Genomic DNA, 21,594 nt, shown 5'->3' with positions numbered 1-21,594 from the left:
TCAAGTGGTTAATGTCAAGCTTGACGGATCCAAATAGTACACTTTTTGCCTTCACTTCAGCTCGGGATCAACACACAGAAAAAAAGCAGATCTTTGAATGGAGTGAGAATAGCCCAAGGGAAAAATAAATAAAGGAAGGACAACTTTATGAGAGGGAACAAAAACTGAAGCTCTGGTATGTAAGAGGAGCGAGCAAGAATTGGTCGGTCTTAGACGGCTTGGTGCTGTGGTGAATCTTTTTAACAGTATTCTTCAAATATCTACAGTCCGCAACAAGGTATTAAAGAAAAAAAGGAAAGAGATGCCAGAGGGAGATGAATATTGAACGAAGTTCACCATTGTTTTAGCAAAGGAATTTCCAAGTTGTGCTGCTTCCTTAAAGTCTTCCAAAGCATCATCCTTTTTCCCTTCAAAGCGGTATATCATTCCTCGCTGACATAGCGCACGTTCATAAACATTTCCATGCTTGCCGGACAATTCTATAGCGATATTCAAATCCTCAAGAGCTCCTGAAAAACAGAAAACATATTATACCACGAGTGCATAGTGGTCTACATTGCCAGCTCATACTTAACAAATAACACAATTCAACCATCAAAAATTGAACCATAGTACATTATGCATGATTTTTTGCGGCTATAAATGTCTGTAATAATCCTGGTTTTATAGTGATAATAGGGTATTTACGGAAGGCGTCACAAATGGAGGAAAGGGTTGGATTTGGAAGATACCCCCCCGTCACATTCTCAGTCAGTTAATAAAATGTGTGCCAAGACTGAGACAAGCTGTCCCATAATTTTGCCAAAGTTTTACAGATTACACTAAATTTTTGCCAGAATCAGTCGGTAAAATCAAATGACTCCCCTTCCTTAAAAACTGGCTACTGATACTTGAGGTAACAATGGATTTAAAATAATTGTGGTTAGGTCTGGGTTATTTACTGCAAAATTACACCTGCTGTCTGGTCACTTTGCAGGCGTGGCAGTCTCAGCCAACCTAGAACAGAACAGAATTAAAATAATTGTAGGTATGTCTTGGTCATTTAATGTAATACTTTTTCAGGAAAACTAGTCATTAATTCTATTGTTATCTATTTATTTTTTATTTTTGACTTTTTAACTAAGTGTTGACTCTTTTTTTTATATACTTTGTATAATGAATTATGTCTGACACGAAGGTCAAGTTCTTTCAATATGATATATATATATATATATATATATATATATATATATATATATATATATATATATATATATATATATATATATACATTAGTGCTTTTTTAACGTAAAATACGAATTGGGCAACCATGCTGTGATAGAAATTTTAAAAATAGAATTATATTCTTTTCTTCTAATATTAAACTTGCTGTCTGATAATTTTATCATTATGCAGGTGTGGCAGTCTATGCCAACCTAGAGTATTATCAGCACATTTTTAACCTACCATCAGTGAGAAAAAAATAATTTCGTATAATTTCTGCTCGTTTTTCTTTGTCTTATTATAAATATTTAGCTGCATCTAGATCAAGCAGTAAAATACTGAGCAAAATACCAAGTTCAAAAATAACAACCTATCCTTTCTCTAGTAAAGTAGGAGATTGTCCTGTAATCGTGGAGAAACTACAGAGGCAAAAATCGCCAAGATTTAGATAATCCAGATAATTTGAGTGTCCAGACAAAACTGCTAGTGAGATGAATGAGTTTCTAAAGGGTTACGAGGGTTCAGGGTAGAAGAATAGGTAGGAATACTTAGACTAAGAATAATGAATGTTAAGAGGGGATGTAAGGCAACTGTGATGAAGTAAAAATCAGAATAGAAGCTCCAAAGAGGAGGAGCTTTTTTTTCGGAATCGAAATTTTTTTTTGAAGAATAGGAAAGAGCAGCAAGGACAATGATCAACCACAGTTCCTAAATGTGTGCGCTATAAAAGGTTGATATGTTGAATAATTTCCAGAGTTGTAGATTTTTTTAATTTTCAAAATCTATCAATCTCAGAATCTGTCAAACTCAAATTTTCTTTAAATCCTTTCTTATGACCTCGTTCCACCCCTTTCAGAGAAGATCTGCTTTCAGTTTTGCCCCAGATGGATATCCAGAGACCATAATTTTTGGCAATACACTATCCTCAATCCGTAGAACGTAGCCTCAAACTAAAAATTAGGCTTTGATACGTAGGCACTCTGAAAGCTTGAAAGATGTGTTAAGTGGTTTGCGGAAGAATTATCTAAGAATAGGACAGTTTTAGGAACTAATTTTGATTTTCCCCATGAAGAGCTCCTTACATATTGGACACGTTACGAGAGTAATTACTGGTTCGCATGCATCATAAGAAGGAGGAGAAACAGTAAAATCTTTTCCTTTCTGCAGAATCTCTCGTGATTCCTCATTGAAAATGATAGCGTAAAGATAGTCTTAGGTACTATCTTAAAGAAGCCAGTCGTTTGACTGACTGTATTTCAGACAATAAGCCGCAGGAAATATCTGGTTCGATCCCACTTTCTAAGGCTAAAATGAAAAATAAAAAGGTTAAGATGGCTAGGTTACGTTTTGCGGATGGAAGATAATATATTACTAAAAATTGTCATCTCTGAATATCCATCTGTGGCAAAACTAAAAGCAGATCGTCCCTGAATGGGATGGGACGAGGTCATAAGAAAGGATTTAAAGAAAATTCAAATATGACAATAGTGGGTAACGAGTGAAGGTTTTAAAGCACCAATTACATCAAAATGAAATCATTTTTTAACTCCTGGCTCCATCTTATGGAGCCTATTATTGAAAACTGAGATTGTCTACGATTTTCCTTTTGGGTGTTGAACAATTATTAAGATCTTTTTGCAGCGTAAATTCTCTTCTTTGTCATTACAGTGAATCGTGAAAAGAAAACTCGGAAACTTTTCTTGTTTGCAAACAAGCAAAATAAAACGGTTGCAACACCAATTTATGTGTATCTGATCGTTAAGCAATACAAAAATCAATAGAATGGTACAAACGTTATGTTCAATAGGACTATTGAACAAATATAGACTAGAAGGAATCAATGAAAATTAAGTAATAAAAAAAATACTGTCGGAATCACTAACAGGGACACCGATAGAGAATAGTCATTTAAAAGGATAAAAATAACAGAATAGAATAGCAATAACTGCATTGCAGTATTTGTCTTTTGCTACAGTAAACAGAAAAAATACAAGTTCTAAAGCTAAATGATGATATATTGAAATATCGCCATTTTTTTTATTCTAGTTCCTTACTTTCAAAACATGTCGCGCGCTAAGCATACAATTACAAGACTGCATATAGAGGTCTTTTTCATTAAAAATTGAGTTCCCGGGTTTTCCTGTTTTTTTTTTGAAATATTTTCTTGAAATATTGCCATTTTTTTTATTCTAGTTCCTTACTTTCAAAACATGTCGCGCGCTAAGCATATAATTACAAAACTGCATATAGAGGTCTTTTTCATTAAAAATTGAGTTCCCGGGTTTTCCTTTTTTTTTTTTTTCCGGCGTATCCGTATTGGCGCGTGCTCGAATGAATTGTTGTTAGTAGTAGCAATAGTTAATTCATTGCTCAAAACTTGTATTTGTGATAGTGCGAGCAGATTTAGATTAAAGCCCTATATTGTGATTCATCATTCACAAGTACTATAACCCAAAAAAGACACAAGAGGTTAGAATTATTATCAAAAAATAAAATAATAGAAACGTTACCCTTAGTATCATTAAGAAGACGTTTAACTTGAGCTCTGTTATTGTAGATGGAAGCCCGATTGGGAGATACTTTTGCTGCTCGATCAAACAAGTTCAGAGCTTCTTCTAAATTGCCCACTTCCGCTGAATTAACCCCTTCTACTTCTATAGCTGCGGCCTCTTTTTCTTCATCTGTAATTGGTAGCTCAACTGAAAAATAAAGAAAGATCTCGCTATTTCTCAAAAATGGATTTCTTTTTATTAGTAGTACGCTGAGAATCCACGGAAAGCTTCACTATCCAATGAAGCAAAGTACCTCTAGTTATTCCATTAATGAGGAATAATGACCCTTTAGTTGGCATTCATTAGCCATTTTGATGGCTAATATATATACAAGGAAATATATACAAATGTAAGAAAACAAAAATAGTCGGCTTTATTCATGCATCCACTTTAAGCTTTAAAACCCTGGAAAATCGCTCTTGAGAGCCATTTATATATATTAGAACTGAGCTAGTAAAAGCGTAATTAATGATGAACTAGAAAAGAAAGAGAATATAAAGAAATATTTCATCCTATATGGACAAAGATCAAACTTTAAGGGAAAGAATCCGAATAATTTGCTAACTCCTACCTTACAATGTACAGTTTTGCGGCCAAATCTTTTTTAGGGGGGGGGGGAGGGAATAGCTGGACTCCTTACCTTGACAAATCTAAAGGGAGAATTGTTTCCTGTCTCGCTGTTATGTATAGGAATGCGCGTTACGATTTTTGTGTTAGAAGAATAATTACAAATACCTAGATGGCATTGAAAACATTTTCTGTTGCCACGGCTACAACGAACAAAACAAGATGTCTAAACAAGTAACTTTTACGACAGACTTTGACAAGTCTGTCGTTACAGTAAACTTTGCAAAGCGTGGATGGCTGCAAGCGACGGAAGGAGACAGCTGGAACTTTTACTGGGCAAGCACTCACACTTCAAGGAATTTTTTCAACTCAGATTCTCCACATAGGTTTCATGACTATCAAATAATAAACCATTTCCCAAATCATTATGAATTGACAAGGAAGGACCTAATGGTAAAGAATATGAAGAGGTATAAAAGAGAAATGGAGAGAGATAAAGACAAGACCGAAAAAACTGAGGAGGAAGAGTATTCACTCCATTTCCTTCCAACAACATTTGTAGTTCCTGCTGATTACAATTTATTTGTTGAGGAATACAGAAGAAACCCACTTAGCACCTGGATCATGAAGCCTTGTGGCGGGTCACAAGGTAAGTTGCCTTTTTAAACGAGCCTTTTTTGCTTATTATTTTCTTCAGTTTTTGTTGTTTTCTGTTTACTTTCCTTTGCATTTTTTTAGTATCCACAGGTTGTTTAATTCTTTTGTTTTTTCTTTACATTTTTAGATTTCTGCCTTTCCTATGCTCTTTTTATTTGATGTTTTAGGCCTTCCTCTGTTATCAATATATTTTCTAGTATTTTTGTTTTGTTTGTTGTGGCTGTTTTTACTACGTACTGTAATTGGTTTCTTCTTCATTCTTTTTCACTATAGTTCACTCAACGCTGTAAAAAAAAAAAAAAAAAAAAAAAAAATATATATAAAAAATACTTAAAAGTATCGGGAATTCAACAAGTCAAAAAAATAAATTTAGATTCCCCAAAATGAAAACCAATTAAAACTTATTTTCCCCCTAAAACATACAATTTCGCAAAAAGCCTACAGCTGTGACCTACACTTAAAGGGCAGGATACTTACGTCTTTGGATTCATTAGTTTCGGAAATATCCCTTCAGCACGTCATTATTGTAATATTATTTAGACTTTTGATAGAGAATGATTTAACTAGCTTTATTATTGAAAAAAATTAACCAATTTTGAAATGTTTCTAACATATTTTCGAAGTATTTTTTCATATCTAAAAAAAATACAAATTGAACTTAAGAAATATAATTTTATATATGGATAAAGCTGAATCTTGGGTAACAAATGATGACAAACTTAACATATAAAAACTTGGAAAGGGAACATAAACCTTAACTATTAATTAAACAATTTATTTATGAGGAATAAGCGATAAACTCTACAAGTTTCAACTAATGACCAAACTTTTAACACAGGCAGTTTTTACTAATCCGGATCTAATATTAGTGACTGTACTTCAGCATAGAAAATTTCAAAACGGCCGTAAGAGATTCCAAGACACACCACACATTAAGCAATAGTGCCCACTTGGAATGCCAAAAAACGGATTCAGTTTTATCCTTTTCACGAAAAAAAAAATGTCATCAGGACCCATCTTAAGCAGAAGGGGCGGGGGGTGCATCAACTGAGATCTGTCCCCTATTTTTTCTATATAAAGATATTAACTTTTGCTTTCTGATCGTAAGGGTTTCAACAAGCGACGGTGGTCCCATTGGCGCCGTGTGAAAGTGCTGTGCACCATGCTGCAGGCACCGTGGAAGTGCACCATATACATGTGGAAGTGCTATCCTCTCATCTATACTGCTTTATTGATTCTACTGAGCACTAGAACTACCAGGACTGTCACTAACAATCTATTGTTGTTTTTTTTGAATGATCTGATTAAAACATTTCCCTTTGAAAATCTCAACTCCCAACAACCTGTTTATCAAGTACAATTGTACTCCGACCATGACATCAAAGTACAACGATATTTTTCTCGAGTCGCTTGCTCCAAATTCCCTTTAGTGCCTACGAAGCCGATAAAGATGTATATATGTAGTACACCGTAAAGTTTATATAATGCTCATATTCTTTCTTTGACTTTTACTTACTATGGTTTACCCAAAACAATAGTAACGATTATATGTAAACACGAGCCACAACTAGGAAGAGATCTAAAATACGAGAAACTACATTTATAAACCAAAAATTTCCAAAGTGAAAGTTTTCCTATAATAAAGCCTTGAACCCCCCCCCCCCTATGTGTCAAAGTATGTCGTTATGAAGACCCCACTCCGTTTCCATCACAGTGAATAAACAAATCAAATAAGTGAGTACTTCTTCTTCTACCAAAGCAGTTACAAAACAACCAAATGTGAAAATTAAGGGTCTTGGCTGAACTTCGTTGGGGTAATGATGTTAAGGCTATTCGGTGTCATTTTTTACAGCGTATATTTTGATCGTTTAATTTTTATTTTTTTTAATTTTTTGATCGGATTTTAATTATTTATATTTTTGATGGGGACTGCCATCGATTACAACGCCAAAAAATTTGTATATATAATAATTTGTCTGTCACTGTCTTAGCCGAAAAAAAAGTCCTCGGTTCTTGAAATAATTATGTCCACGTGTGCAAGTAATAGTGTCGACCATTGTTAGTAATGCGAATTTTCCATTAACAGCGTTTAAGATGGCAGCCCTAGTCAAAACTGGAAAAGATATTTGTTGAAACTGTGCCCTAAAATCCCAGCATCAAACATTGGTTTGGGTTGGTTTTTCGAAGCAAGAAAGAGAAAGTGGCACTCAATAGGCATGTATAGGAAATTAGCAGATCCTTTTATCAACATTTACCACAAATAAGTTTGAGGGTACAATATTGGAAAAATCCGCGATATCAAAAATTTCTACTTGGAGTAAGTCAACTTCAACTTTGATTCCATGGTACAAGAAACAGAAACGGTCTACAAAGGACTTGTCCATTTGTAACGACAAGCAGAATAGCTCAAAAAAGAGACTTCAGAAATTAATCCAAAACAATAAAAAATTTTAAACTCAAGACCAAAACCAACTAAAATTAGAAAATTAGAAGCATATGGAAAAAAAGTGATTTTGGTATTTTCAGGGAAAAAAACAAACAATTTCGTTCTCAAACATTCTTGAAAAAAGTCATCACCTATGGGCAGGCTAAGTGTCAAGAGAAACACAGAAACACTAATTGGGCGAGAAACTGTGCAGCACTATGCCTTGAGTCAGCGATTTTGTCCTTTAATCTAGCATCAAAACAAGACTTTTAAGGCTACAGCCAAAATGCCAATTAATTCATACGCCTCGGAAGAAAGAAAGTTTTTATTGTTGGTATTATTATCAAACCAAAAGGTATCTTACAATAATTCTCGCCTACTTCTGCAAGAAAGCATTTTTAAGCTTATAAACTATGAAGGGTTAGTTACCAAAAGGTATCTTAAAATAATTCTCGCCTGCTTATGCAAAAAAGCATTATTAAGTTTATGAACTATGGCGCTCTGTAATATACATGCTGTACAAAACACAACAAGTGTACAGATCATGCACTTGTAGGGTGGTCTTTTTCCTAAATCCATGTACTTTTTGCTGATCAAATTGCAAATTTTATTCTAGTAGAGGGTCAGCCTTAGCATTAACCCCAATGCAAAAGTTGAAACCTGACACCAATGAACTCTGACTTTAATAGGTCCAATCCAAGGGCAGAGACACAATTCTATTTCATAGGTACTCCAACTTAAGAAGAATTATTTGCATTACCAATAGATATACAACAATCGTACGGATAAATTAGCTATGTTAGTTTCTAAAATGTTTAGAGAGGTTCTACCACCAGTTTCCCCCTCATGTCTAAATGTGGTGATATTTTTACAGGCACTGGAATTTTCCTTGTGAATAAGCTTTCAAAAATGAAGAAATGGTCAAATGACAACAGGTCAGGACATACATCCTATACTGGAAGTTCTTCTTACAACCATACCCCTCGCGAATCATACGTCATATCCAAGTATATTGACAGACCACTGCTCATTGGTGGCAAAAAGTTTGATCTTCGACTCTATATCCTAGTAACATCATTTAAGCCACTGAAGGCTTACATGTTTAAAAAGGGTTTCTGTCGATTTTGCACCGTCAAATATGACAAAAGTGTTCAAGAACTTGACAACATGTATGTTCATCTAACAAATGTGTCTGTCCAAAAGCAAGGGGAGGATTATAATAGACACCATGGAGGAAAGTGGAGCATCGATGGTTTGCTTCTTTATTTAAGAAGTACCAGAGGTGCAGAATGTGTTCAAAAGCTATGGAAGGAAATAGCTTGGCTCACAGTAAGTTCCTTACGTGCAGTTGCACCCCTGATAGTGAGTGATCCTCATTGCTTTGAGTGCTATGGTTATGATATTATCATTGATGAGGATCTTAAGCCTTGGCTTATTGAAGTGAATGCGTCTCCATCACTGAGCACAACAACAAGTAGTGATTACATACTGAAGCAGTCGCTTATTGATTCTATACTTGATATTGTCCTTCCTCCTGATGGTGTGCCAAGTGCTAAATGGTCAAAAAAGCCTTCCCATGAAGCATTAAGGAACTGGGATATACTGGTTGATGAAGAACAAGCACAAAATTCAAGCATATTAGAAAAAAAGAACAGGTGCAAGTCCAATAAGAAAACCATAAGAAAATAAAATAATTACAAAAGCAAGTGAAAAATAAAACTAGTAAAAAAGATATTTAGAAAACTTCTCACAATTTTGCGGTTTTTGTCCAGCATATCAGAGCTGCCTTGAAGAAGAAATACTTTGTGCGTCTATGCTCAATAAGGATAACAGAAGATAACATACACAAAGAAGCATCACTAAGCATAATGTTTGGAAGGTGGAGAGGGGGTGGTGGTGTATAGATCTCACTTACTGGCTAGTTATTTTACAGGCTGAGAATGGCAATGCAGTTACATTACATTAAATATTTTATGAAATTTTTTCCCATCTTCACATGAAATATGCTGTAATATATCGTATTCAGTATTATTTATTTACAACTTTGTTATATAGTGCAAAATTATTATAATGCTAACACCATCTACTTTAATATTACTGGTATTCATACATTTACCATTGCAGTTAACAACTATCCAAGGTCCTTGCACTGCATTTTTGGCTTCACAAATCTATGCATTTAAAGGTGTGCATGCTAAGGTTAATTTGCATAACTAAGGGCAAGGGAGGAAAGAGGATTATTTACTCCTTGTCCTAGAGTCATAAATTCCTATCAAGGGAAGGCCTAGCTCTAAGAGGAAAATATAAAAGTAGGCCTACTAAAATTTTGCTATCTGGATGGACTACAGCAGTTTTTCTAAGTCAAGTAGGAGAATAGAACCCCTTGGATGGATTGAATTTTTTCCTGAAGTATAATTAATTAGATTCCTAAAGCACATCAGTTTATCCTGAGGATGGAACTTTTAAACAGTTTCCGGGAACTTCATGCAATTAAATAAAAAAAAGTTTTTTTTTAACTGCAAGTAAGGAGCGACATTAAAACTTAAAACAAACAGAAATTATTCCGTATATAAAAGGTTGTCCCCTCCGCAACGCCCCGCTCTTTATGATAAAGTCTGATTCTTTGTTACAACTATATTTTTTAAAACAATAAAAAAGCTTTAGATTTTGGCTCACTGCAGATGAATGATTAAAATGAAATTTGCATATTCATTCTCTTTCTAAATGGCTTTCTCATAGATTTGATCGGACGATTTTGATCAAAAAAGGGGTGGGGGAGGATTTTTTTAATTTTTTGTATGAACGTTTTTTTGTTAGCAATAAATATATGTATCTTACGAATTAACTTACATAGCGAACTTCTATATTTGTGTGTTTTTATTATGTATATGAGGGGGTTTGCCCCCTCGTCAATACCTCGCTCTTTACAATAAAGCTTGAATTTTATCCCAAATCTTTAAAAATGACCCCTGAATCACAAAGGCCGTGGAACAAAAAGTTGAAATTACTAAAAATACTTTAGCGTAAAGAGCACGGTATTGTGGAGGAGACGAACCCCCTTACATACGTAATATTTTATGTTTGCTTCAAGTTTTAATGCTACTCATTACTTCCAAGTGAAATTGATTCCTTTATATAGTTGGGCAACATATTCCAGACATCTACACCAATATGTTGTAATGACAGTGCACCTCTAAGGCTGTGGCACCTTTCTGATATGAGTAAAATATTTTCAGATGATGTTGATGGGTGTGAATGATGTTCTGAGGCCTAGTGGTGCTAAAGAATTAATACACAAGTAAACTAAACGAGCAAATTGGAGCATATATATTTTAGAAACATTAAGAGTTTTTGCCAGGCCAAATGAATCACCTGTAGAGTATTGATATGAAAATTAAGTTTTTACTGCTCAATTTTGTATTACATGGATTTTACAGGTATAATAATTAAACAAATTCGACCAAAGAGCACATCCATACTCTAAATATGAAGAAACAAGGGTATAATATAAAGCGTTAAGTGCTTCATGAGAAATAAAATGCTTTACTCTATTTAGAATACCTGTCCCTCAGGAAATTTTAATGGAAAGTGCCCTCATATGATCTTTCCATGTAATCATTTGTTCAATAATCATTCCCAAATAACTGAAATTGGTTGTCCTTTCAATCACTACATTTCCAAATGAAAGTATCTTATTAGTTTCAAAATGTTGGATATTTGAAAAAATCATATATTTTCTTTTCAAAATATTTAATGATAGATGATTCATTCACAAATAACAAAACAATTGAGCTAAAGTGCATATGTTATTAGTTTAAAATTATTTTATTTCCAAAACATATATCAAGAAAAGTAGTGGCACTAAGATCAAACCTTGGAGAACCCTGCATTCTATTTTTCTTTCTAATGATGTTGATGATCTGACAACTAGAACCTGCATTCTATCTTCTAAATAGGATTTTATCCCTTTTACCATCCAAACCAGAAAATGCGTTTTATTCATTTTTGATGTTAATACCTTGTGATAACAGCATCAAAAGCTTCCAAAAGGTCCACAAAAATTATCAACGTCATGAATCCAAAAATTTGTCAATCTTTATAATAAATGACAGCATGTGTAGTGGAATTATTAGCATTGTACTTAGACTGTCTATAGCTGTTTCTACCCCCTGAACATTGTACTAGGCAATTGTTAGCATATTTGGCAATTTTGCAATGCAGATGTCATTGGCTTTCATGTACTTTGTTTCTTGGGATTTAAAACTCAAGTATAAATGTCTATTTTCATCATAAACCTCATTGCACAGACTGGGAAAGTTCAAACTCAATAAGTCAAGAAGCTCTAGATGCCTGACTCTAGTTGTTTAAGTCTATCTATTTTTAATTTTAAGGCAGCAATATGATCAGCACCTTTATCCTATCATGTTGCCATAAGGAACCACAAAAGATAAGAATAGCAATAGTACTTATACCAAATTTTGAACTGACATTACATTTTCACCTATCTTCACAAAACACAGCTTTGGCTAAAGTGAGCATTTCTGATTCAAACAACATCTTTTGATGCCTGTAGAATTGCATGACATCACTTTGTTAAACTTTCTGTCATGAAAGTATGTATGCTGCATAGTTTTGACTGATTTTTTATCATTACCCTGGCAAGTAAGGGGATTTTGAAGATTACTTTGACTGGAGGAATATGATCACCTTTTGGCTTATCAAGCATTTTAACATCAGTGACATCAGATTTTCCTATTTGAACCCCAAGCTGCCTCATAGCAAGATTTAAAATAGATTCAGTTTGAGTTTGCTTTGAGGTCAGGTAAGCTATAGATGATGGCATACAAAGCTCTATTATTTTGATTGATAAGATGTATTTCCTCCTGTACTTTTTGCAATTCCTCTTTGTGGGAGTCCATTTTTTTCTTAAGAGCACCAAGATGACAAATTACTCTATCCAGAACTTCCTTAACTTCTTACACAACCAATGAGTAAACAGTCTGAGCAATATAATCAAGTTCAGTCTGAGTCAGCTTTACTTTCACAAGTTTTTGATGATGTTAGTTTTAACTAAAGCACTAATTGAGTTGCTTATAGATTGTATCTTGCTTCTAAGTTTCCATTTCAACCATTATATCAGGTTGTAACTCAAGAATTACTGCAGTCTGTTTGTAGCAATCTGGGTTGTTAGCAAGACGTTCTATAGCATGTTTTATAGACTGATGTTTGTTTGCAGCACAAACTGTTTCATTTGTTTTGAAATCCATCAGGTTCTCTGTCAAAACACTAGGAGTTTTTCTATAACCATAAGCAAATACCAAATATTTCTTACCAGGCATCAATTCACTTAATATTTGAAGTGGCCACCAGGGAAATCCATGGATTATCTCCTTTCATTTTCCAACTTGCCTTGACCTTTTGATTTTGATTTTTTTTTAACTGATTTTTTAATTTTTTTTTGAACTCTCATTGAGAAACAGAAGAAAAACAGAATTACCCCCTCCCCCTCAAATTTTTGTGAATTGAGACCATTGGCATAGAGGTATCTTTTGTCTAAGGACTTATGCATATAAGCTTCAAGTGAAGCATCCAAAACATATTTTAGGGGCCAGTGTGCTCAACCTAACCTTTATTTGTGCATTAGGGTCCTCTGCAGTGCTTTTATTCTGAATTTTTTTAAAGATTAGTGGGAAAATGTCCAAAATATAGAGAAATTTATGTGATATCAGATGGAACTTTTGGGATGGATAATACAGCTGTCCGAAATACAGCTTTCAAATATCAAAGTTTGCAGCTCAAGGATTAAAATATGCAGCCTCAATTGTTAAAACTTGAAGTTAAAAACCTAACAATTGTAGCTTTGAAATAAGAAGCACCCTTTACATGCAGTAGCACAGGCTTTAATTGTAGCTAGCTTGAATCAAGGTACTTCAAGAAAATGTTTCATTTGAGCAGTTTGCAATGTAGATAAAATGTGATTACACTTACATAGCTGCTCCTGGAGTAAATGAAAAATATTTTTACATGGAGAAGTCAAAGCATTTTCCCTTGTGAAACTCCAAAGTTGATGTTTGAAGGTGTTCTCATTGTTTTTTAGTGACCAGATGCAGTTGAATGGTTGGTAGGTTCCCAGTCACACTCCCTCTAGTACCACTCACTATCCAGTATTTGCTTGAAAATGTCAACAGATGCAGCAGTAACTGTGTCTTCAGAGAGCTGATTGCAACCATTGATGATTCTTGAGGAAGAGAATTGAGTGTAGACTCTGGATAGGGAAGAATGCATAAAAAGTTTCAGCTGATTACCTCTGGTTCTTGAATTAGGAACAACAATGGGAAATAATGCTGGAGGAGTGTTAGCTTTTATTAACTTATAGGTTAATAATAGGATCACCTCTATTTCTCCTGTATATAAGCATTGGGAGTTTCAGCTTAGCTAGTCTTGCAGGGTAAGAAAGCTCTCATACATCCAATATCACTTTGATAGCGCATTTTCTGAAACTTTCATGTCTTCTTTAAAATGCAACAAGACTAGCAATATTCCAATTTTGAGCTTGGGACAAACAAGTCCCTTATACATGAAGCTAATGTTATGCATGCACCTAATATATCAGGAAGCTAATGTCTTTGGAGGAACAAGTGCAAAGAGTACACAAAATCAGCCCCAGAGTTGAACTAGCACCAGCAGTAGACTTTTTAGCATGGGTATTGAGTTTTAGCGTGTGGCCAATGGTTACTTCAAGATATTACCACACATTTACAGTGGAGATTGGGAGCCTGAGTGAAAAAAAGAGCACCAAGGATTTATTTTGCCAAATTGAATGTCATGAAACTTGACAATATTGAATTCAAGAAGCCAAGCCTCAGCCCATTGACCAAACAGTCCAAGATTATTTTGTAACATGACCAGATTGGTCCAAGAAGCTTCACATCACCAGCAAGGAGAGTTAATTTACTGCTTATAGTAGAAGGAGCATCATTGATAACAATATTTAACATTATAGGACCTAAAACAATTTACTGAGAAACTCCCCTCAAAACTTGCATAGACTAAGAAAGAATACAGTTATCAGAGCCATCAAATAGCTGAACACATCGAGATTGTATGTAAAGAAAATCAAGGATCCAGAGCAAGAGTTTATCTTTGAGCTTGATGACACATTGATTGACTGCAAGTTGCTTGTGACAAATGCTGTTTAAAGCTTTAGAAAAGTCAAGCAAAATCATGGCTGCAGGCACCCTAGTATCAAGTAACTTAACAAAGGGGTTACATGATTCAAGAAGATTAGTAACAACATAACTTCTAGAGCAAAAATGATGCTGTGAGCCATAGAAGAGATTATTTGCTTCCAGATGTCTAATAACTAATGATATCATACTAATAGATCAATAATTTTCAGCAAAATTTTTTCTACTTTTCTTAAATATTAGAATGATACAAGTAGTTTCCAAATCCAGAGGTAGTCTGGAAAGATTCAATGATAAGTTGAATGGCAAGAAAAGTGATTGACAAAAGCTGAAAACAGTAGGGTAATAAATATTTTATATATACTGATATTCAAGAGTAGACCCTAATCTTTTAGAAAATGCTATCCAAACCTAGACATAGGATCTTAAAGTGACAAAGGCCAATAGACATAGAAGGCCATCAAAATCCTATTGGAATTTTGGCAAACAACATTGTACCTTAATTTTCAGTTTATATTTATCTGGTTTTAGTGTTGTAAATATAATTCCTGTGATTTGAGAAGAATATTAAGCCATATCAATAGTTTGTTTCTAAATCTAGGAAATGTATTTGCAGACCTTTGAAATCTAATAGCCTAAATAGGGGTTTAAGTAAAGTTGTTAAGCTGAAAAGATCTTTTTTGTACTTTATTTAAGCAGAAGATCTATTTAGTAAGGATTCACTTTTATACACAAAGTTTTATGACACAAAGAGTATTAAAGGTCAGCCCTTTCTAAAGAGAGAAGAAGTGGAGATAGGTACTTCAAAATACCTTCTCTGGATATAGCCTACTTTACTTTGTGGATTCATCCTTAAAAGTTTTATTTTACTGGCCTAACCCTTTTCAAAGATACAAAAATGGGTAATTGTTTAGTTTCATCAAAAGCTGTCTAAAGTGAAAACTATGCTGCAAAGGAGCATAGTTTCTATACTTTAGCACTTAGAAATGCTAATTTTAGAGGCATATCCATTTCTGGCTGACCCTTCTCCTCCATGAGTCAAACTAAAAATGTGTAAAGTAGGCTTTTACACCAGAGGGAAAAGTTGGGGTTGTACAATATGAACGAAATTATATTTTAGATAGGCCTACTAGTTCCAGTTATCCCTGGTAATTTCTGTATAGTAGGAAGTTGAAAAATAATTAAAAAACTCATGTATCCATTAATGTTCATATCCAAGATGGTTCACTTTCACTTTCAAGTTTAAACTACCCAGCTGCTTGTGAACAAAACAAATGTCTGATTTTGCTTACAGGTAACATTAAAGTGTATTAGTGCATGAGCTCTGCAGGCAGCAGGGCTCATGGACTAACATGCTCTGCTCTCTAGGTAATGTTACTTATAAGCAAGCCCACTTGAGGCATATTTAGTTTGCCCCATGGAGGAGGAGGGTCAACCAGAAATGGATGCACTTCAAGAATTAGCATTTCTAAGTGCTATAGTATGGAAATTACTCTGCTTTGTGGCTTGTGATGAAACTAAACAATTACCCAAAAATGTCACTCATCAAAAAGTTTACTGGGCTAACTCTTGTCTAAATTAGGCTAAATATTGAAAAACAATATTTTCCAAGATTGCAGCCTAGTCAGGGGAGATCCCAAATAGGCTAGCATAGTCCTACCTAGCCCAATCTGTCTAAATCTATATATATATATATATATATATATATATATATATATATATATATATATATATATATATAGGCCTATATATATATATATATATATATATATATATATATATATATATATATATATGTATTTATATTATTTCCAAGACTAGGAGCCTGTTATCCATACTTAGGAATGAAATATTTTAATCGAATTTTTTGCCTATGATGAGGCCCTGAGTACTGTGGGTCTCACCCTACTTTGCAAGATAGTCACTCAACTAGAACTCTATCATTCGTTTAAAAAAGCACTTACTTTTATTTATGGTACCACCGGAAATGTCTTCCCCGATTGGGAGTAAAGGATTGAAAATTGCGTTTAATATCTTTTTGTCATGTTCTGAGGCCATGTTAATTTATTAGTCAAAATGTTTGCGAAATTTGACAAGAAGTTTTGAATATTAGCGAAACCGTCGTTGAAAAACTGTGAAAAATCGTTTTTAGCTTTTTTTCGCTTAATTAAAGACAACCTCCGCAGACAGCAAGGTGAACTCAAAAATTTTAGGAGGAGTGGGGTTGGAGGAAAATGTATTTTTTAAGAAATAGAAGATCGAATTTGTATTTTTTTTCAATCTCTTTAATGGAAATGTCAAAAACGACAATTTTCATTGAAAATACCAAGAAAAACGTATTTTCACAACAAACAGAAGAAGGACATAAAAGACCCATGAGCAACTCCATTTATTTCCACTACTGAAAATGCTATTCAGAGAAAAAAAATTATTTGCTTCAAGATTTTATAGTCGGATTTTGCTGTTGCAATCAGTGAACAGTCCCGCCAAATTTTTATTATGTGATGAAATTTCTTTCCTTCTTTCTGTTCTAAAATATTTGTGCTCAGACCAGCGTGAAACCAGTTTAAACCAGGTAAAACCTGGCCACACGGGCTTTTTAAATCTGGCCTTTAGTCTTTTTTCTGTTTTTATGGAGAACTACAAAGTAGATCGCTTAATACGCAGCACTATTCAATAAAACTAGAAAATACAAAATGAGCTGAATTTGAATTTATAAGTTTTGATATTAAATAGAAGGTCCAGCATTTCGTTTTCTTAAAGCAGGTGGAATCTTATGTTTTAAAAAAAATATTTCTTTCCGATTTTTAAAAGAATCTGCAATGAACACTATTCATTCAAAAATAACGAAAAACTCAAAAAGAAGCAGCAAGTTCTGACAAAAGCACACTCAAAGTCGTTCATATGGGGATGGGCACCCAAAGCATTGGCTCAAAAGCCATGCCTTTAGGAGGAGAGGGGCCATGGTGAAGAATTGCTCACTTTGGTACGATTTTTCACTTTGATTTGGCTTTTTTTCTTAAATCTCAATCAGAAGGGGGCAGTGGCGGATCCAAGGGGCGCGGGGGGGACGCCCTACTCTCTGACGTAGTGGCGGATTTGTGGTTAGCACTGCTTGCTCTGGTTTGGGGCGAAAGTCTTTTTTCTTGTAATTGGTTTTTAATAGTTAAGTTTTTAATTATTAAGACTTTTTCTTTTTACAAACAAGTTTGAAACAAAGTTTCAGAGTTTAAATGACATTTTAAGGATTGTGCTGTCACAACGGGGCTGAAAAGCAAAATATTTACATCTTTTTTACAGTCATAATTTTTTTTTCGAGTCCCTGCTATGGCACTGTGGCGAATAAATTTTTATTAATACTTTTTTTGGCTGTTTATTTTGTTTTTTTGGGATTGCTTTTTTTGCGAAGCTTGGTGGTTTTTACAACATTGTTGACTTTTTAGGGATTTATATAATAGAAAGTAAATGTATGAGAAGTGATAAAATCATAAATTTAAGTTTTAGATTTTGGTGAGCAAATGGTGGCCACTTTACCGCCTATTTTCATCTAATTAAAGCTCTGCATTATATGACATATCACATCCTCTGTTCATCCTAAAACATTAAAGTAAAGGCCAAACTCTTTAGAACTTTAATAGAGGTTTGTATAAGTATATACTCAAAACTAAGCATATGAGTCGAAATATTCTTTCAAAGGTCGTAGTAATCCTTTAAGAAGAAAAGATTTTAGAAATTTTTTTTTTAAAGACGGCTAATAATTATGTCTGTATTTTTTTTTTATCTAGCTGATATAAAAAGACCTCTGAATTCTCAGTTTGAATCAGTGAAATGGTATCGATTTTTTTTAAACATTTACTAATAAAATGTGTTAAGCACAGAAACGGAATGCAACTACAATATTATTTCAGAATTTTCAACCTTCTCAATACCAACCAGTCACAAAATATAGTTATGTTTTTGTATACAGGTCGCATATATTTGTCCATAAAATGGTTTAAACTGCTATATATACCGCTGAGGATTTTTATACTTGTTTTGATATATGCTATCCAATCATATTTCCATGATTAGTTGTTTCTAAATCAAATTTTTATAGGACAATTCTCTTACTTAATACTAAATTCGAATTTATATTTTTATGCTCAACAGAAATACCGAAATTTAAACCTAAAATTGAATATATGATGTCTCAAGATTAAAAAAAAAAAAAAAAAAAAAAAAAAAAAAAAAAAAAAAAAAAAAAAAAAAAAAAAAAAAAATAGAAATCTACCGTAGCTTGTAACCCCGATATTTTGAATCACCAGGCTTGAAAATTAATGTGAAGAAGACTAAGTCACTAAGGCTAGGAATAAGTGAAGATGAAAAGGTGACGTTGGGTAAAGAAAAGATTGATCAGGCTGGCAGCTTCATTTACCTTGGTAGCATTATGAGTAAAGACAGTGGGAGCAGTGAAGATGTTAAAAGTAGAATAGCTGGGGCTCAGGGTGTTTTTTCATGGTTAAAAAAAAGTTTGGAAAAATAAAAAGATAAATCTGCAAACCAAGATTAGAGTATGGCTTTGAAGCATGGGCGCTCCGAAAAGCAGATGAAAATTTACTAGATGTTTTCCAGAGAAATCGCCTACGGATTGTTCTGGGTACCCGGCTGACTGAACGTATTTCAAACAGTAGATTGTACGAAAAATGTGGTTCAATCCCGCTTTCTAGGGCTATAATGAAAGAAAGGTTAAGATGGCTAGGCCATGTTCTGCGGATGACAGATTGCCAAAGATTGTCCTTTTTGGCCAACCGTCTAGGGCTACACAGAAAGCACGTCGTTCTTGTCTGGGTTGGGAGGATGTCGTAAATAAAGATTTAAAGGAAATAGGAACTTCCTGGAAGGGTGTAAAGAGGGGAGGCCTTGAATAGATTTGGTTGGAGGAGGAGCGTGCGTAGCTGTGTTGGCCTCGGGCGGATTGGTGCTGCAGTGAGTCATTAGTAGTAGTAGTAATCTGTACATATCAAATACAAAAATAATAAAAATATAATTATTTGTTTTTTTAAGAAGTATTTCGACTCATCTACTTAGTTTGAAACAGATACCTACATGCATCTTTATTAGAGTTAGTGTTTTTCTGACGATTTTGGTCTTTATTCGAATATTTTAGGATGAATACAAGAAGAAATACTAACGAAGAGTTATAAACTGACAGGACTAGCCATCATAAACGTTCACAGAAACATTATGGTAGACATCGACCGTGTAGTAAATAGACGTGGAGGGAATGGAAATACAGAAATAGACTTTTTCTTATAAAAATGTGAATTCTGTAGTTTAGGCCAAATATATCGAACTTAATATCGAATATATCGACTAATATATCGAAAAGTGGAAAATACGCTACGTTGTTATGAAAAGCAAAATTTTGATTAGTAAATTTTTGAGATTTCGTCAAAGTTGACCCTGTTTATTGAAACGCTATTTTTAAAAAAGAACCAGATATTAGCTAATGATTTATTGCCTATACTTAAAACCCTCGTTTCAAATGTCTTCTGTGAATTTCTATCTCTCCGTTCTATTTTTCTTGTGACACCCCTAAAAGAACTAGTAATTAATGTTTAATAAATCTTTTACGAATATACAAGTTGTATCTTTATCCTCGCTTCCTACTTTTCATTACTATCATAGTTTCTAAGCGATACCACAAAGTTAAATTTAAATGTTACCACAATGATAAATGGTTTGACTTATACAAATTGTCACAAGGTGGTTCAAGACCATTTTTTTTTCTGACAGTAAAAAGCTTAGCTCATTCGTATGCAGGAAATATTGAATATAATATTTTTTTACAGATGGTGAACAGCTTTTTATTTTTTTTTTTTTTATTGCGGGATAATTTTTCTAACTTACTATTTTTTGTATCAATATTTTTATACCATTTTAGTTTCAACATATTTATTAGAACTTTAACCCTCACCAGATTTTAGATTAAATTTACAACCATTTCTGCTACCTACCTACGAAAAATAATTGTCGGGGTTCCCTTTAAATTGCGGGTATTTCTTGGTTCGCAAGTTTATCAAAGCAATCTATTATGCGTCCCCCTCTGAAGGAATCTTGGATCCGCCCCCCCGGAAGGGGGGAGGCTGCAATTAACTTTGCCCCGGGTACCACTAACCCTAGGAACGGCTCTGAGCGCACCAAAGGAGATATATGGTTTCTTGGTTGAAATTTGACTGGGACTAAAGTAAGTTAAAGTCGAAAACTCTCAAGTCTGTTTTATTTTTGTGACAGTCTTACAAACTATTAATTTTTTTATTAATTAATTACAAACTATTCTAATCTTACAGTGTTAGGTTTGACAAAAGGAATGAGCAACATTTATTGCTGTTTTGAATTTAAAAAACAAGGTGTCAGAATACTTTAGTCGTATTAAACTCCAATACCATTTGCCTTTCTACTGTAGGTGTAATTGTATGATTTTAGGAGCGCCATTGATTTACGGGAGCCATTCTTTGTTTGCTTTTTTCGTCACCCTTTCCAGATTAGTCAGATAAAAGTATAGCTTCTGTAGTTTTATAAAGTGTCAATCTGAGCTGAAACGAAGAATTTGAAATTCACTTAAAAGTAAACGAGCATAATTCTTGCCTGAAGCAATACAAGAATGGCTTTCAATTGTCTTTAAGCCAGAGCCTATATTTTGTGAGCTGGAATGGATATTTACATATTTTTTCTTTGTAGAGGATTACCTGAAATTGTTCCAGCAAGCTTTTGCTTCGTCGAGCCATGATTCTACTTCCGAGCAAAAAACTGCGTTCAACCATTCAAATAAGTAGGAATCAATTTTTCAATTAAAGTTAAGCTGGAGATCTAGAATTAAAGCAAAGTAGAACGGTTCTCTGACCCAATCAACCTAAAATTATTATGTATTGTCTTAAAATTAAAAGAACTCGGAAATAAAAAAGAAGCACTTTCCCATGCGTCCGAAAGTTCTAATCTCTGCTTTTACAAGCCATCTCTGTTT

At 33.9% G+C, this 21,594-nt stretch overlaps 2 protein-coding genes across 2 annotated transcripts in view; one reads left to right on the top strand and one right to left on the bottom strand.

Moving 5' to 3' along the window:
- LOC136027380 (tetratricopeptide repeat protein 36 homolog) overlaps positions 1–16,688 on the bottom strand; it is a 30,998-nt gene extending 14,310 nt beyond the window's left edge. Inside the window, exons 1-3 of the mRNA XM_065704566.1 lie at positions 16,556–16,688; positions 3,714–3,902; positions 337–509 (exon numbers count right to left, since the gene is read on the bottom strand). Coding sequence (XP_065560638.1) covers positions 337–509; positions 3,714–3,902; positions 16,556–16,649 — 456 coding nt within the window. The 5' untranslated portion in view covers positions 16,650–16,688. The remainder of the gene's footprint in view (positions 1–336; positions 510–3,713; positions 3,903–16,555) is intronic.
- Positions 4,539–10,862, top strand: LOC136027379 (polyglutamylase complex subunit TTLL1-like). The gene is made up of 2 exons (XM_065704565.1): positions 4,539–4,971; positions 8,279–10,862. The coding sequence occupies exons 1-2, from the start codon at positions 4,545–4,547 to the stop codon at positions 9,091–9,093; spliced, it is 1,242 nt and encodes a 413-aa protein (XP_065560637.1). The 5' UTR covers positions 4,539–4,544; the 3' UTR covers positions 9,094–10,862.
- Positions 16,689–21,594: the final 4,906 nt, after the last annotated feature.

Source organism: Artemia franciscana, chromosome 5 (assembly GCF_032884065.1).
Source record: "Artemia franciscana chromosome 5, ASM3288406v1, whole genome shotgun sequence".
NCBI lineage: Eukaryota > Metazoa > Arthropoda > Branchiopoda > Anostraca > Artemiidae > Artemia > Artemia franciscana.
This window is presented reverse-complemented; position numbering and strand designations above follow the sequence as displayed.